Below are 15072 nucleotides of genomic sequence, written 5' to 3'. Positions count from 1 at the left end.
GTTGGGAAACAGAAAAGCAAAAGATGTGTGCAATATTTGAGAGGCTGTATAAGGACCAGCGCACCCCCAGACTCTCTTCTCCCAACAAAGATAACAAGAAATGCAAGGGTAAGCTATCACGATTTAAATCCAAACACTAATCTCTTCCAGGGAAAGTGCTAAGGTTAATAGCTGATGAACCAGAAAATGAGAGCATCTGTGAGATGCTGGAATAAGAATGCATTGTTTTCCTTCATTGTGTGGGAAGAACAAAGCTTTTAGCTTTATGCCTCACTAGAGAGAATAAAAATTGTTACCAAAGGCTCATATAACATGAGTTTCGAAAAATGTGTGATGTAAATGGAAAGTGAAAGTAGTAGAGTTCTTGTATTTTCATAGTTTGATTTTGCTTATATGTATTGAATCCAGAGCCTCGAGCATGCTTTACCACTGAGCTACAACCCTGGTTCCTATGGTCCTTTTATATGCCTTGAATTTCTGAACATTTTTGAGAAGTCAAGATTATATTAAATTAATAATTAAAAATTAAAATATATGAAATATTTAATATGCTAAAACTGTCAAAAAGGGAATAGACAACTTCATATTCAAATAAACATGTTTGTACACTCAACTAACTATTCCTATTATCTTTCTGGTCTCCCAGACTTGCAGAAGGATACTCAGCTCTTCATATCAGGGAGGCCCAATTAGCACTTTCGGTAGAATAGAGGCCTACTATAATCAATTGCACATGTACAGGTATACATTGTAAGAATGATAATTATTCTTATTAATCAGTAGCAAAAGAGAAAATAGATGCAGAAGTAACTGCTACATACAAATTCATAATCCTGAGTTATGTGCATTGTAATTCATGGTTATGTGTGTTTATTCTGTGTGCTTGCTTCTCCTCCCCTAAGTTTTAGATAGCAAGACTGCTTCCAAGATATGTTAAAACTCTTTCTCAGCTGAAATTAATTCACATACACAAAGAATATATCAGCTGATCAGAGGCAAAACTGCAGGGGCAAGACCAGGTCTGCTTTTTCCCCTCTGTTTGTTCAAAATTATTTAGCATCTACACTAGGGCAGGGTAGATGATAAATAATTATGTATTGAATAAACACTATAACTAAGCTAGAAATTCAGCTCTATTGGGATAAGCAGAAAAAAATAGGTTTATTAATTATTTACAATGTGATCGGGGCTTTTGCTGGGCAATAAATAAATTCTCTCTCCACAGAGAATTAAAACAGGAATGGTTGTCCCTTGGTATCCACTGTGGATTAGTTGTAGGACTTTTCAAGGATACCAAACTCCAAATATGCTCAAATCTCTTTCTGAAAATGTCAAGTATTCACATTTAATCTACATGTATCCTCCTATATACTCTAAGTCATGGTTAGATAACCTTTAACACATAATGCAATATAAACGCTGTGTAAATAGTTGTAATACTCTATTGTTTAGGGAATAAAAACAAGGAATGAGAAAGGTGTGTGCTGCTCAGTAGAGGGAGAACCATGATAGGCCTACTTGCCTATACCATTGTGAGGGAGGCATAAAGTAAATGGTGCTCCCCAAGGTCATGCTGGGGAGAGACCGAGGATGTGTGGACAGACAGGAAGCCAGAGCAGGATGTGTCTGCATGTCACTTCACTAATGAGGACTCAGCATAGTGCTCAATGAGCTGCAAATTCAATTCTGGTTTTTGAAACTTTCTGTGTTTTTTAAAATAATATTTTCCACCTACCATTTGGTTGAATCCACAGATGCTGAACCCACAGATGTTGAGAGACTCCTGAATATTGAACCTACTTTAAGAATGGCAAAGACCTTGGTCCTTCACATAGCTAGCCTGGAATCAACTAACCTTGTCTGGCCGCCATACTCCAGCACCCTCACATCTCTTTAGCATGTGGTTGTATCACAGGCTTCAGTGCATGCTTGGTCCCCTGTTCCCTCTCCCTGCTCTCTCTATCTCTAGCTAACTTCTGTTCATCCTCAGGTCTCTGCTTAAATGTCCCTTCCTCAGGAAGTCTTCCCCAGGGACTTTCCTGGAGTTGACAGACCTTCCACACTGTCTTTGTAGCACTGGGCACAGCCATAACTGAATGCCTCTTCAGATAGACATTAAACTCCACATGGGCACCCGGTCTGTCTGGTTGATTGCTGTATCCCTAATTCTTACCACACTTTGACTGACAATGTGTTTTCAAAAATATGTGGTTAATGAACAAAAGATGGAAAAACCCAGGCTTTGTCCCACTCACAGAAGTCAAGTCATTTATCTGAAGTCTCACAGCCAGTAAGTGACATGAGCAGATTTTAAGCCAGGTGGTGTCAAATTCCAAAAGCTATAATTTCAGCAATAACACAGAAAATGAGAGATCGGTTAGGGATTCAAAACAAAGAAATAAAGAGAAATGATCTGCAATTAAATAAGCAGATAGTATTTAATATGGATAAATATAATGGCGTACATCATATGAAAAAGATGACAGAAACAAGCAGGTTCATAATGATCAGTGTCACCGTGGAAACAATCCCCTGCATAGTTAAAGTGTAGGGAGGTATGCTAAATTTTGCATATGATTGATTTTTATTCAAGAATTCTAATAAATACTCCCAAGATAGGTATGATCCTTTGAAGTTTTAAAATATTCCCCTGCAAAACACTGAGGTAGACCCAGGCAGCCTGTTTCCACAGATCATAGGACTAAAGATCAATTTTATAATGTTTCTAAAATCAAGCAATGGAATTTTTGTTGTATCTTGTTGCTAGCTTCATTGTTTCCTTAGGCATACATATTTTGTGCCACTAAAACCAAGATTAGCCTTGTTATCAAAAAAATGACCATAAATTTTGTCCCACTTATTCCAAGCATAATTACCTGGAAGGAAGAAGAATCTCTGGGCCCCTTTCCCTGAAAGAGTTAATTTTTCTAGGTATCTAATTGTGGAAGCAAGATTCACTGTCACTTTTCATAAAATGGGAATAGCTTTCTTGAAAGAAACTTACCTGGACGTGCATCAAGCTTAGGAAAAAGAGCAATCCTTGAAGAACAAGAACCAGAATTGTTTCTGGTTAAGAGAGAGGACACTGCTGCCCCCTTGTGTCTCAATATTACAATGAATCGCTGAAATTGTTCAAGGTCAGCTCATCTCTGGGTATCCTCTGATCTCCAAAGAGCACTCTAAAGTGTTCTGTGGCTACTCACTGAGAGTAACTGGGACAGGGTCACCCACCGAGCCACACTGGTCACTATGGAGAAGAGGAGGAAGCTTGACTGTCCCACCCAAGAACCTGGAAGCATTGAAGTTCTAGCCAAGATTTTACTCCCAGGCAGCCTCATGACCCTTTGCTAACTATCCCCTCCAGAGCAGAACCTTTGAGGAACCACCAGGTAAAGGCAAAGAGTGGTGGAAACTTCTCTGGTATTTACAACAAAGTTTGTGAAGCAGAGTAAGTATTGCTTTGACTTAGAACAAAGATTCAGAGACACAGGGCTCCTCCTGGAAACTATGGTTTGCAATTGGTAAGACAAAAGGAGAGACAAAGGGGTGTATAGCAAAATATGTTTAGAACAGGGCCTGATGGGCCTTACATCTTCTCCATGAGAGCAGATGACCAGAGAATTTGAGGTTCCTCTCTCCATCTCCTCACCTGGGATATTTGAATTCAAAAAAGGATTAGATTTGCATGCTTTTTTATCCTGGCAGGATTCAATAGGAGATTGATTTGTGTGAATATTTGAATAATGCCTGTCTCCTCCACAGACTATCAGCTCCTGAGGGATAAGGACCAGCCTGCTTGTCTCAGTGTACAGCCAAGTGAATGGCATTTGAATACTTAAAGAAAGAAATAATTATTAATATTTGTTTTAATGGATTAATAGGATTAAAAAACACTGGAAAGAAAACTCCCCATTTACTCCTTTTCTTTTCCATAGTTTCATTTTCCTTTCACTGAAGAGGCTTAGTCAGATTTAAAAGCTTTTTAGCACAACTCAGGTTCAAATCCCAGCCCCACTGCTTAAAATCTCTCTGACCTTGGCAAAGTTCCTCAAACCACTCTGAGCTCATTTCTTGTAGACTATGTGAGAAAATATCTACCTTCCGAACTTGTTATGAGGATTTAATGAGAACACGATATCTTCTATACTACCTGGATCATTGCCCAGCAAACCATGGGTGATCATTAAAAGTTAGTTTTACTCACACTCAACCCCAACATTCCCTCAGAGCTTCTTTGGATATACTTTGCAATAGGTTTTTAAAAATTCATGACCAAAACACAGTGAATCAACTTCTTAGAACACACCTACCATTGCAGTCTGTAGATTACACTTTGTCCATAAGAATTTTTACCAGACTTGTAACTTTTAGCAAACTATAAAGTGAACTCTCACTTTCATATTCTATAGAGATATATACAAAAGGACAAGAAGATAATAGCTTTGTTAGGATGCTTTTGACTATAAGCAACAGAAAATCAATCAACAAAGAGGCTTATACGATGAAGAAAGTGTGTAATCCCACATAACTCCAGAGATGATAGGCTTAATGAAGTTATCAAGGAATCAATTTTTTTTTTGCATGGGAAGTGCCAGGGACTGAACTCAGGGGCACTCAGCCACTGAGCCACATCCCCAACCCTATTTTGTATACTTTTATTTAGAGACAAGGTCTCACTGAGTTGCTTAGCGCCTCACTTTTGCTGAGGCTGACTTTGAACTCGTGATCCTCCTGCCTCAGCATCTGGAACCACTGGAATTTCAGGTGTGCGCCACCATACTATGCATGTATATTCTCTTAAGTAGAGCTTTTTATTCAGTTGATTTTCTTTTTGGTAGTATCATTGAGACTATGCCATGACAATCTGAAATAATACAATCAATTAATAAGTTTTGCATGATGATCCTGATGATAGCAGAAATAAATAAGCACAGGTCACACTGCCACAGATGGAACCATAGCATGCACAAAAGACACATTCAGTTTTGCCATCACAGCTGTCTTTGCACTGCTGAGTCTATAGACTACAGTATATATCCCTTTAAAATCTTGTTAAGCTAGGGCCCCAAATAGTACAGTGGGCAATTGAGTTGGAAATAGTACACTATTTGTGTAAGTATGAATAGTTTCAGTCTTTGATATACTTGTGAATGTAACTGTAGAAAAAGCCTGTTAAACAGAAGCTGCTGTACAAACCAAAGCCAGGCCCCATAGAGAAGAAGCAGGCTGTGGGTATCTAAAGGTGGCCACATGAGAGTCTTTGCTCATGATTATTCAATCAAACACTAATCAAGGTACTGCTGTGAAGAGATTTCACAGGCAAAAATAAAGTTTCAAATCAGTTGTCCCTAAGATGCAGAGAGCATCCTTGTGAACATGGTCTGGTCATATGTCTCCTTCACAAACCAGGAGAATCGGTGGGATAAGAACTCAAGCGACTGATGGAGTAGCCACCATCTCTTGCGTGTTTGTCCATTTGTTGACCCAAGTCAGCCACATAATTCCTGCCAACTATCAGGATCCTGTCTCTGCTTGTTTGAAGATGGCAAGAACTCCATGAGAAGGGAGCTGAGAGAGGCCATGAAAGAACAGCCAACAAGGTAACAAGACCTCAGTCCTGCAACCACAAGACAGTGAACTCGACCAATAACCTGGAAGAGGATTCTGTGGTCCAGATAAAATCCCACTTTTCTGTCCTGACCTGGTGTAGCCACCAGAATATCATTTAATAAAAAATGCCTCAGTGGCCACAAATGTTAAAAGATTGCTTCTCATCTGTAGTCCATGGTCATCCCTGGTCAGCAGGGGGCTTTGCACATCACAGTCCCTCAAGCAACTGATGGAGCAGCCACCATCTCTTGCGTGTTTGTCCAGCCAGAAAGAGAGAACTCTCATGGATCTGACATCAACAATTCTGCTCTCCATTGGTTGACCCAAGTTGGTCACATGGTTCCTGCCAACTATCAGGATCCAGAAAATGTTAACTTCCCAAGTGCTTAAAAAGGGTGTGTCTTTGTTGATAAAATGCCTAACAACTACCACGCTGGAAATCCTGTTGTATTTGCCTTTCCAACTGAGTGGTCCTTTCTTGGGTACCTGAGTTATTGCTACAGGACTTACTGTGTGTGGAGGATGCTTGCTGGTCTCTGTTTATGAACTTCCACACAACCCACATTCAGTATGATCTCTAACAAATGTGCTGCTTAAAGTGGTAACCTCCTTGCAGGAAGCATGGATTGTCGTTCTCATTTGGATGATGATGTGAGCCTTCCTCTTTTGCTACTTTGAACTTGAGGCTATTTTCCAGTCTCTGTGTTTTCCTTTGCCTGTGTTAACTACTCAAGAAATGTTAGTCTGCTCTGTGTTAAGAAGAATGGAAAGAACAGCTGTTGGATACAACATGGATGACACGATGGTAGACAAATCAAGGCCTCAGTTTAAGCACCTCACAGCCACTGCCATGTATCCATTCTTAGCACCGGGGTTCATGTGAGAGGTGATAAAATACAGGGATGCTTTAAAAACGTGATATTACAAATATCACAAGAGGATCCCCAAAGAACTATTTATTTCAAAAACACTTTTCATTTTAGTTATTTTCCTATGAACTATTTGTACTATAATTCTCTTTTGATCACTGAAGAATTATCTCTAAATATTTGATAATAGTTCTGAACCTGAGGGAATGGCATTTATTAGAAAATAATTACTTAGGAAAATATTCAGCTCGTGGTGAAATATCATTGGGATGTTTAATATTATAATCATGTACATTATTATACATCTGATTTGAATACCAGTGCAACCATTTCTAGTGCATTCCCTCAGAGCTCTGATAACTTTACAGGAAATGTTCAAAGATTTTATGAGGCAAAAGTATAGAACACAAGAGGCCAGGTGCAGTGGCACATCCTGGAATTCTAGCAACTCAGAAGGCTGAGGCAGGAGGATTACAGGTTCAAAGCCAGGCTCAGCAAATTAGCAAGACACTGTCTCAAAATTTTAAAAAATAATAAAATAAAAGAACTGGGGATGTGGCTCAGTGGTAAACACCCCTGGATTCAATCTCCAAAATCAGGAAAAAAAAAAAAAAAAGAACAAAAACCAAAAAACAAAAGGACTCATGATTCATCTTACTTACAAAATAATTTCCTTAGCAGTTTCCTATGCATACATGGACCCCTCTCTGAAATACCATCCCCAGCACTTCACAATGACAGTGTTTATAGCATACTTATTAACATACTCATACTCACATAAACAATGCTAGAGGAAATTTTCATTTAAACTGATAAATTAAAGGCTCTTGGATTTCTAATGATATTTAGTTCCAGGATGACAGCCTTTATTTGTCTCAGCTGTCATTTACATTTTCAGTATCCTCCTGTCTTTGAGGGTAAACTATGATGACATTAGAGAGAGAAAACTAAATTTATAATGCTAGGGTAAGCAGTATAACTCATATTTGCTTTATAAGATCATTTCAGACCTGTATTGGATTCAAACATGTTGATGCATACAAATTAACCCTAGTTTATCCACATTGATGTTACAATAACCCCTTGTATTATGGTGTTCTTACCAAATTCTAGATTATTATTATTGTACTAACAGTTAATAATTAATGGGCAAATATGAGTGTGAGGTCAAGGACTAAGAAAACATAATATGCAATTTTCAAAACATCCCTCTGCGCTCGATATATCCTTATTCTACAGGGAAGGAGACTTAGTGAGAAATAGACAACTTTCCCAGCCCATATGTGGCTGGGGTTCCAACCAAATCTGCTTTCTACTTAACGCCAAGCCCAAGAACTCAAGCATTGTACTAGCTTGCTCTACTATATGGCAGAAAACACCAGCAATTGTATGGACATGAAGGCATTTGCGGTGTCAAAATGAGCCCACACTTCAGGAAACCCAGACAGGAAGTGAAGCTCCACAGTACATGGAGTCATGATGAGCAATTCCTGTAACGTTCTCTCCCTTGTTATCCTACCTTTAAAATAAGTCCACTGGATTAGATCCTCCTGAGGGTTGCCTCAGCACTCATGTTTCCTGAGCTTATGATCTCTAGACTATGCTCTGACATTTTCTTATTACGGGAAAGTTGGCAATTTCTCACTAAGACAATGTAGTCTGTAAAACAGATCTAATACTAGCATCTATCCCTTCACATGAGATAACCCAACTTGGCATTTAACATAATACCAGAAGCATAGAAGTGTTCATATGGATGAGATTATCATCATTGTCATCATCATCATCTTCACATTGTTATAAAATATTGATAATCCATTAATATTGATATTACTGGTAGATTGTATAACTATTGGTTATATATCAATAACTTATCACAACCCTCACCTGTGTCACAATACTACCTGAGAGGACTAGAGAGTATCACGAGCAAAAATGAGATAAGTTCTAACAGGGCAAGGAAGTGTTTCTTCACCAACAGGAATATCTATAGCAGTTATGTGTAAGAAAACTCATTCCATATTTATTGCATTCTGATCATAACATGGTGAAGGATTAAGAAGCAATAAAGGGAGTACAATGGTCATCTGACTAATGTCCCAGCCAGTGGGGTGTGGAGAACCTCCAGCTTCTTAACTTTTGCTCCAACATTGGCTGGAGTTGTGTGCCCTTAAACCGGAATTTTTGCCACAGCACTCCACTGTTCAGCCATTCGCTAGGGCAGACAGTGCACATGGTGAAGAGGAAGATGGGGCAGTCCTCCTCAGACTAAAGGACACAATCTCTGAAAGAGAAATCAAAGCATTTTTCCTTAAACCACAACTCACTATGTGTGTGTGTGTGTGTGTGTGTGTGTGTGTGTGTGTGTGTGTGTAATCAGTGCCTCTAGTTTTGAGTGAAATGGCTTCCTTTTGTGTGTGGTTCTCTCCACCACAGACAAAACAGGGGCTCTGTTGACTACCTTCCCAAAAGGAATATTTCCACAGATGACCCACAGGAGACCATGTTTTCAGTTCTGCTAGGGGAAAATTAAGTCATTGCAGGAGACAGGAGAGCATTGCAATTAAGAGTCAGGGAGGTATGAGTTGGATTCCAATGAACTTCATGTACCATAAAAGCAAACAAGGGACGTTTCTTACTCACTCTTGCATAGTCTCACTGCTCAGAATGGTAGCAGGCACATGGACTACTTATTGACACATAAAAAGCACTCGCTAACTATTTGTTGAAAGAACAAGCAAATAAATGACTCTGTCAAGAACCATGACTCAAGCAGCTTAATATCTCTGTTCATTTTCCTTATCAAAAAATAATTCCCCCCTTTCAGGTTGGGTGAAAATGTTAAGAGCATGCACAGGAAAGCATTGAGTTGTTTATTTTGTGCTCAGCAAACTGTTGTTGTTGTGCTAATGTGGTCCAGCTGATTGCCATCAGAGCATCCTTGTCTGCATGAAAAACAAGGCAAATTGCTTTATCCCTTGGAGAAATCTGTACAAATCCCTTGATGTCCTCTGGTAATTTTCAGAATGACGATTAGATCCATGAGGGAAGGGCATTGTTGCTGTTTGCTCATGGAATTCTGTGCATGTCAAATCCCCATGTGATTCTGGCCAGCAGCCCCTCCAGGGAGGAGACTTCCTCATAAACTGGTGGTGGTGGCAGCACAGCCTGGTACAGCCTTTTGGAAAGCAATGTGACTGCGCATATGAAAAGCTTTAAGTGGTTTAAACCCTTTGGTCCCGTGATTCTCCTCTGGGATTAGCTGTAAAGAAAAAACCACAGGTGCAGTCACAGATGTATGCCCTGAATATTAATTACATCATTATTCCTATGTTGCTCCCCAAATTCTGAAATCGCTTCAGTATGCAGCAATGTGGCAAGTTCAATGAATGCGTCATTACACAGCCATTAAAAATCACGACAGGGAAAATGTTCAGAGTATTTTTTTAAAGTTAAAAATATTATAAGATAAAAGTGTTATGCTTTTGTATTATCCAAATTTTATTTGTAGAGTATATTATTAATATATGCTTTGGAAAATCACAAAAATGTTACTACAATAGTTGGTTTATGGTTGATTATTTTTCACAATGAACATATTTTTATTGAATAATCATTTATTAATAACAACCAAAAAACATGTTATTAGAAAATATAATATAGAATCCACAAGGGCCTGCAGAAGGTTATTAACAACTTCTCAAAAGATGGAAGAATGAGGTTTTCCCTAATCCTGGATTCTTCCTCTTAGGCAAGCCTAATGAGCAAATTCATACTCCAATGTTTAGATGTCTTTGTACTTGTTTACTTACAAGTATCAGCCTTTAAAAATGAAATCAATGAAACGGAGACAATTTATGCTGCTAAATGATTTGTTAATGGGCACATAAAACATCAATGGTAGAACTATTTCATAGCAGAAGTATATGAGGACCTTTTAAATATGTCACTAGGGCAGACATTCCTAATTCTTCATAAAATTTGTGTTCTAATCTTTATCAACTCATAAAAGTTCTCTTATGGTTTGGAGTGAACATATTAGAAGATTTCTAACCAGCAAAATGAACATGGAAATGATGTGTACCACTTTATGACCTGGCTCATAAGAACCTCTCATGTGTCCTCCTCAAGGGTCTTTTTTTCCTTTTGGATGAGACAGTCACAGAAACTTCAGAAGCCAAATGTTGAAAATGGCCAAGTCTTCATTAGCCACCATCCCTAAGTAGCTCTGAGGAAAAGAGCTATCAACTCCTTTTTACATTCATTCAAGACTCTTATGTAAGCAAGAACTGCACTACATTTTTTGAAAAAATGTATTATATGTTTAGAGACCTGTTTGTTATAGCAGCAAGTGTTAGCCTAACTAATATAGCTAGGTTGTTTACACTATACTGTCTGTGCAGCTTGGCCAATTTCATTCTTAGTGGAGAGGAGGAGTGACCATATTTGTGAAGAGATCACAACAAAGTGAGGAAAAAAGAAAAATTTACAAGATGATACAAATGGTGTCTTCTTCAAAGAAAACACCATTTGTACCATCTTGTAAATTACTAGGGTCTTATAGACAGACTTTGCTCAATTTTTCTCACCCAAAAAGTAGAAAAATGTATTTGTTTGAATATGAAGCCCAAAATAAATAAAAGATCATCATTCTCTGAATTGTTTTTTTTCCGTGATCTTTTGTATTATTGTTGTTCTTTGTTAATGTTTTTTTTTTTTTTCCATAGCCTAGAATTCAGATTTGAAGTTCTAACCCCAAAGCCATGGCATTAGGAGGTGGGGATTTGGGGAGACCATTAGATCATGCGGACAGAGCCCTCACCATGGGGACTAGAGCTCTTGTATAAAATACCAAGAGATCCCCTCACCCATTTCATCACAGCACACAGCTGCAGAACACAACCTGTGAGCAATCAACAGACCCTCCCTCACCAGACACTGAATCTGATGACCTGAGATCTTGAACTTTCAGAACAGCAAGAAATCAATTTCTATTGTTTACAAGCCACCCTTATTTTTAATTTGTTTGTCTAGTCTGTTGTTTGTAGGAGCCTGAATGGACTCTTTATTCTTCCATTTGGATATAGGCTCTATAGGGGCAGAAACTTTGCCTTGTATATTCCTGCAGCCCCAGCTTTAGAAGATTTCCTAGAACCATAGGTACACAATATGAATTTTCTATAAATGAAAATCAGTGAGATGAGTGCAAGATGGATAAAGAGAAATATACCTGGTGGGACTTACCATCCTGAGATTTGGCTGCATGCTTTCTTTATGAGAAAAACAAGTTCATCTGACACAGACATAAACATAAAACAAACACATACAGGACAGCAACTTTCTAAATGTCATTTCACATTATTAGGTATATCTATCCAGTGCTTCTCAAGTCCAAAGGTAGCTAATGAGTGTGGGTGTCACAGTACTTCCCCTCCTCATGTTTGCCAGCATCACTGTACCTCTGAGTCACTTTTCCAGCTCTGACTTTACACAGATTTACCACCTGATGTCAGAGAGCTTTGTATTTGCTTCCCCTCGCTGCCCTCCCCAAGCAGATGACTCAGAGATAAACAGCCAATAAATCTCAATTTTTATGTGTGAGAGGGTCCAGCTACAGGTGTTTATTTGCTCTTATAATTGTTCTGTTGTTGTCAACTAGATAGAGTTATTTGGTTAAACCTTTTGTTAGCTGTATACATACAACTCTTTTCCTTTTGAAAGATGTAGCTGTTATTTATCAATTTATTGATGTTTATTCATGGTTCACTAAAGAAAAAGAAATAGTTGATTTTTGTATATATGCATGGAGAGAGAGAATTTTTTAAGGAATTGACTCACATATTATAGAGGCTTGGCCAGTCCATTATTTGTTGGAGGAGGCCAGCAGGTTGGAGAGTCAGGAAGGACTTGCGATGAAAATCCAAAGATAACCTGCCGGTGAGCCAGACAGGGGCCCTGTTGCAGATGAAGTCTGAAGGCAGTCTGCAGGAGAATTCCTTCTTGCTCTTCCTAGAGCAAGAAGTCTATACTCTGTTCAGGCCCTCAAGTAACTAAGAGTCCCACCAACTTTACTAAGGACCATTTGTTTTACTACATCCACAGACTTAAATGCAGATCTCACCCATAAACACCACAGCATCATCCAAAATAATGCTTGGCCAAATACTTAGGCCCTGAGGCTCAGAGATGTGAGTACATAAAATTAACCCTCCTGTTTGGTTTGCTCATGGGTGATTTAGCTCATTGTTGTCTTTTCTTGCTCCAACACTCTAAGTCCTTGGAGTCATTTAATATAAAATCTTATAGTGACCTGGGAAGTCCCAACTACACCTTGCTTCTTCCTCAGTGTTTTGCCTAGTAACCAATTTCCAAGCTGGCTTCCATTTTGTCTTTTAGCTACCTAATTCATGAATTTGTTCTAATGATCAAATGAAAGAAAAATGTATTGACAAGCTCTGTAAGGACAAATTCATATTGAAACTATCAGTTAAAAATTTTTACATATCAAAGGTATGACCTTTGAACCACACAAATGAGATAATTGAAAATTTCTCATATGTAGCATATTACAGGGAGTAACTGGCCTCTAAATGTTCAAAAATACTTGGAGGCCTTCTGACTCAAGGTCACTTTTTTGTAAGAGCATCTCATTGTGTACTGCCAAACAATCACTAACTATTCCTACTTGAAGATTTTTGAGCCACATTAGACCCAGAGTCTCAATTTTATTATTTGAACTCAAGATTAGGTGGGTTTAGATAATCTCAAGAGGATACTGAACCAAGATCCAGCAAAGTCCATATCATAAACATTTTGCAGTATGTTGGTGGTATGAAAAACAATGCACTACTTCTTACATTAGTGATAATAAATACATATGCTCTTAAGACAACTGAGTGGTTTTGAATAGGTCAGACCTGCTTTGATGCTCAATATGCAAAGATACATATATTTGCAATATTGTTTTTTTATTCTGTGAATACTGGAACAAGGAGAACTTTATAGCATGCTTTTTATTATCTTGGTTGTAATGGATGGATGGTTTCCTTTCTTGGTACAGTTTTGCACGGCAGACAGTTCTGTTTTCAAATGTGCAAAAAAAATCAGTTTTATGAACACTTTGCTCATATCGCTTCTCTGCCACTTTCTCTAGGAATGCCCCAGTGGTGTTGTTAATGAAGAAACCTTCAAAGAGATTTACTCGCAGTTCTTTCCACAGGGAGGTAAGTACTTGTTAACATACTCTCACAGTTAGAATTATGTTTGCAATCTTGAGTTGGTTTAATCTTTCATGGCATGACTCTACATTTTTAATCTTTATGTAAAATAATTAATACACAGCATGCAAGTGCATAGAATTTTTGATGTATCATAGAAACGAGCTACTTACAAATTATCAAATATCTAAGAGGTTATTTTTCAGTTTAACACAAGTTTTACTGTGTGCCTATAGTACTATGGCTCACAAATATATAATGCTTTTAGGGGTCCTCAAAATGACACAAGGCTTTTTAAATTGCATTATAGTTCTCATTTGATTTCTTAACAAAGTTAGGGAAAATGTAATTATCCTCAGTTTACAGACATGATGTCTGGGGCTTAGAGAATTCAGTTTGCTCAGACTCACACAGCTGCTCAGTGGCAGACCTGGGCTATAACCTAGATTTTTCTGTGGAGTTTTTTTTTTTTTTTTGGTACTGTGGATTAAACTCAGAGGATCATAATAACTAAGTCACATCCCCAGATCTTTTTGTTTTATTTTGAGGCAGAGTCTCACTAAGTTTCTTAGGGCCTTTCTTAGTTGCTGAGGCTGGCCTCAAACTTGCAATTCTCCCATCTTGGCCTCCCAAGTCATTGAGATCATAGGCGTGCACCACTGTGCCCAACTCAAGTGCACCTTTGCTGTCCCTTTTTCCTTTCAGTAATATTTAACTATGACCTCCTCCCCACCTGAGAAAGTTAATATTTTAATTGGAAAGAAAATGTGAGGATGGCATAATGATGTCATCCCCGCTAGAGATGAGTGATGAGATTGTTTGCTGTTGGATCTGACAGTTCTTCTTCAGTTACCCAACAAATGCCCATCATGTCACCCAGCCTACTGTATGCTCAGCCATGTGTGAGGTACTACTAATATAAGAGGAATGGGAGGAATCAGATGTGGTACTTGCCCCAAAGTGTGTTAGATACTAGTCTACAGGAGCAGAGGGACGAGGTCCATGTGAAGTATCAATGTAAAGATGGAGATTATAAATAGTAGAATGGGAGCTTAGTGTAGGCATGATGAGATCCAAGGAAGGACAGAGAGGAAGTAAAGAGAGGTTGTCCAGGTGCCTTGAACATAGGCTGAAATTGACGCCACTTTGAGGTATTGAATATATTCCTGGCTCTGGCATTCCTAACCCTCATTATCCAACAAATTTTATAAATAAGGACACTGAGATACAAAGAAATCACTCCATTTCCAAAATATCTAGTCTGTCAGTTCCTCATCTTACCTTTTAGGAGAACTTTCTTGCCACAGTGTGATATCTTCCAGCTTCAAAAGGTAGCAGGGATACTCTAGGCAAATGTAGAGAAAGATAAGGGGCAC

At 38.4% G+C, this 15072-nt stretch overlaps 1 protein-coding gene across 3 annotated transcripts in view; it reads left to right on the top strand.

Annotated features, from left to right (window-relative positions):
- Kcnip4 (potassium voltage-gated channel interacting protein 4) overlaps positions 1-15072 on the top strand; it is a 485624-nt gene that overhangs the window by 440362 nt on the left and 30190 nt on the right. For all 3 annotated transcript variants that reach the window (XM_076863845.2, XM_076863844.2, XM_076863846.2), the window contains exon 3: positions 13633-13702. In XM_076863845.2, coding sequence (XP_076719960.1) covers positions 13633-13702 — 70 coding nt within the window. The remainder of the gene's footprint in view (positions 1-13632; positions 13703-15072) is intronic.

The sequence above is a fragment of the Callospermophilus lateralis genome, chromosome 8 (genome assembly GCF_048772815.1).
Source record: "Callospermophilus lateralis isolate mCalLat2 chromosome 8, mCalLat2.hap1, whole genome shotgun sequence".
Lineage (NCBI taxonomy): Eukaryota > Metazoa > Chordata > Mammalia > Rodentia > Sciuridae > Callospermophilus > Callospermophilus lateralis.
The sequence above is the reverse complement of the archived record's forward strand: the minus strand, read 5'-3'. Positions and strand labels throughout refer to the sequence as shown.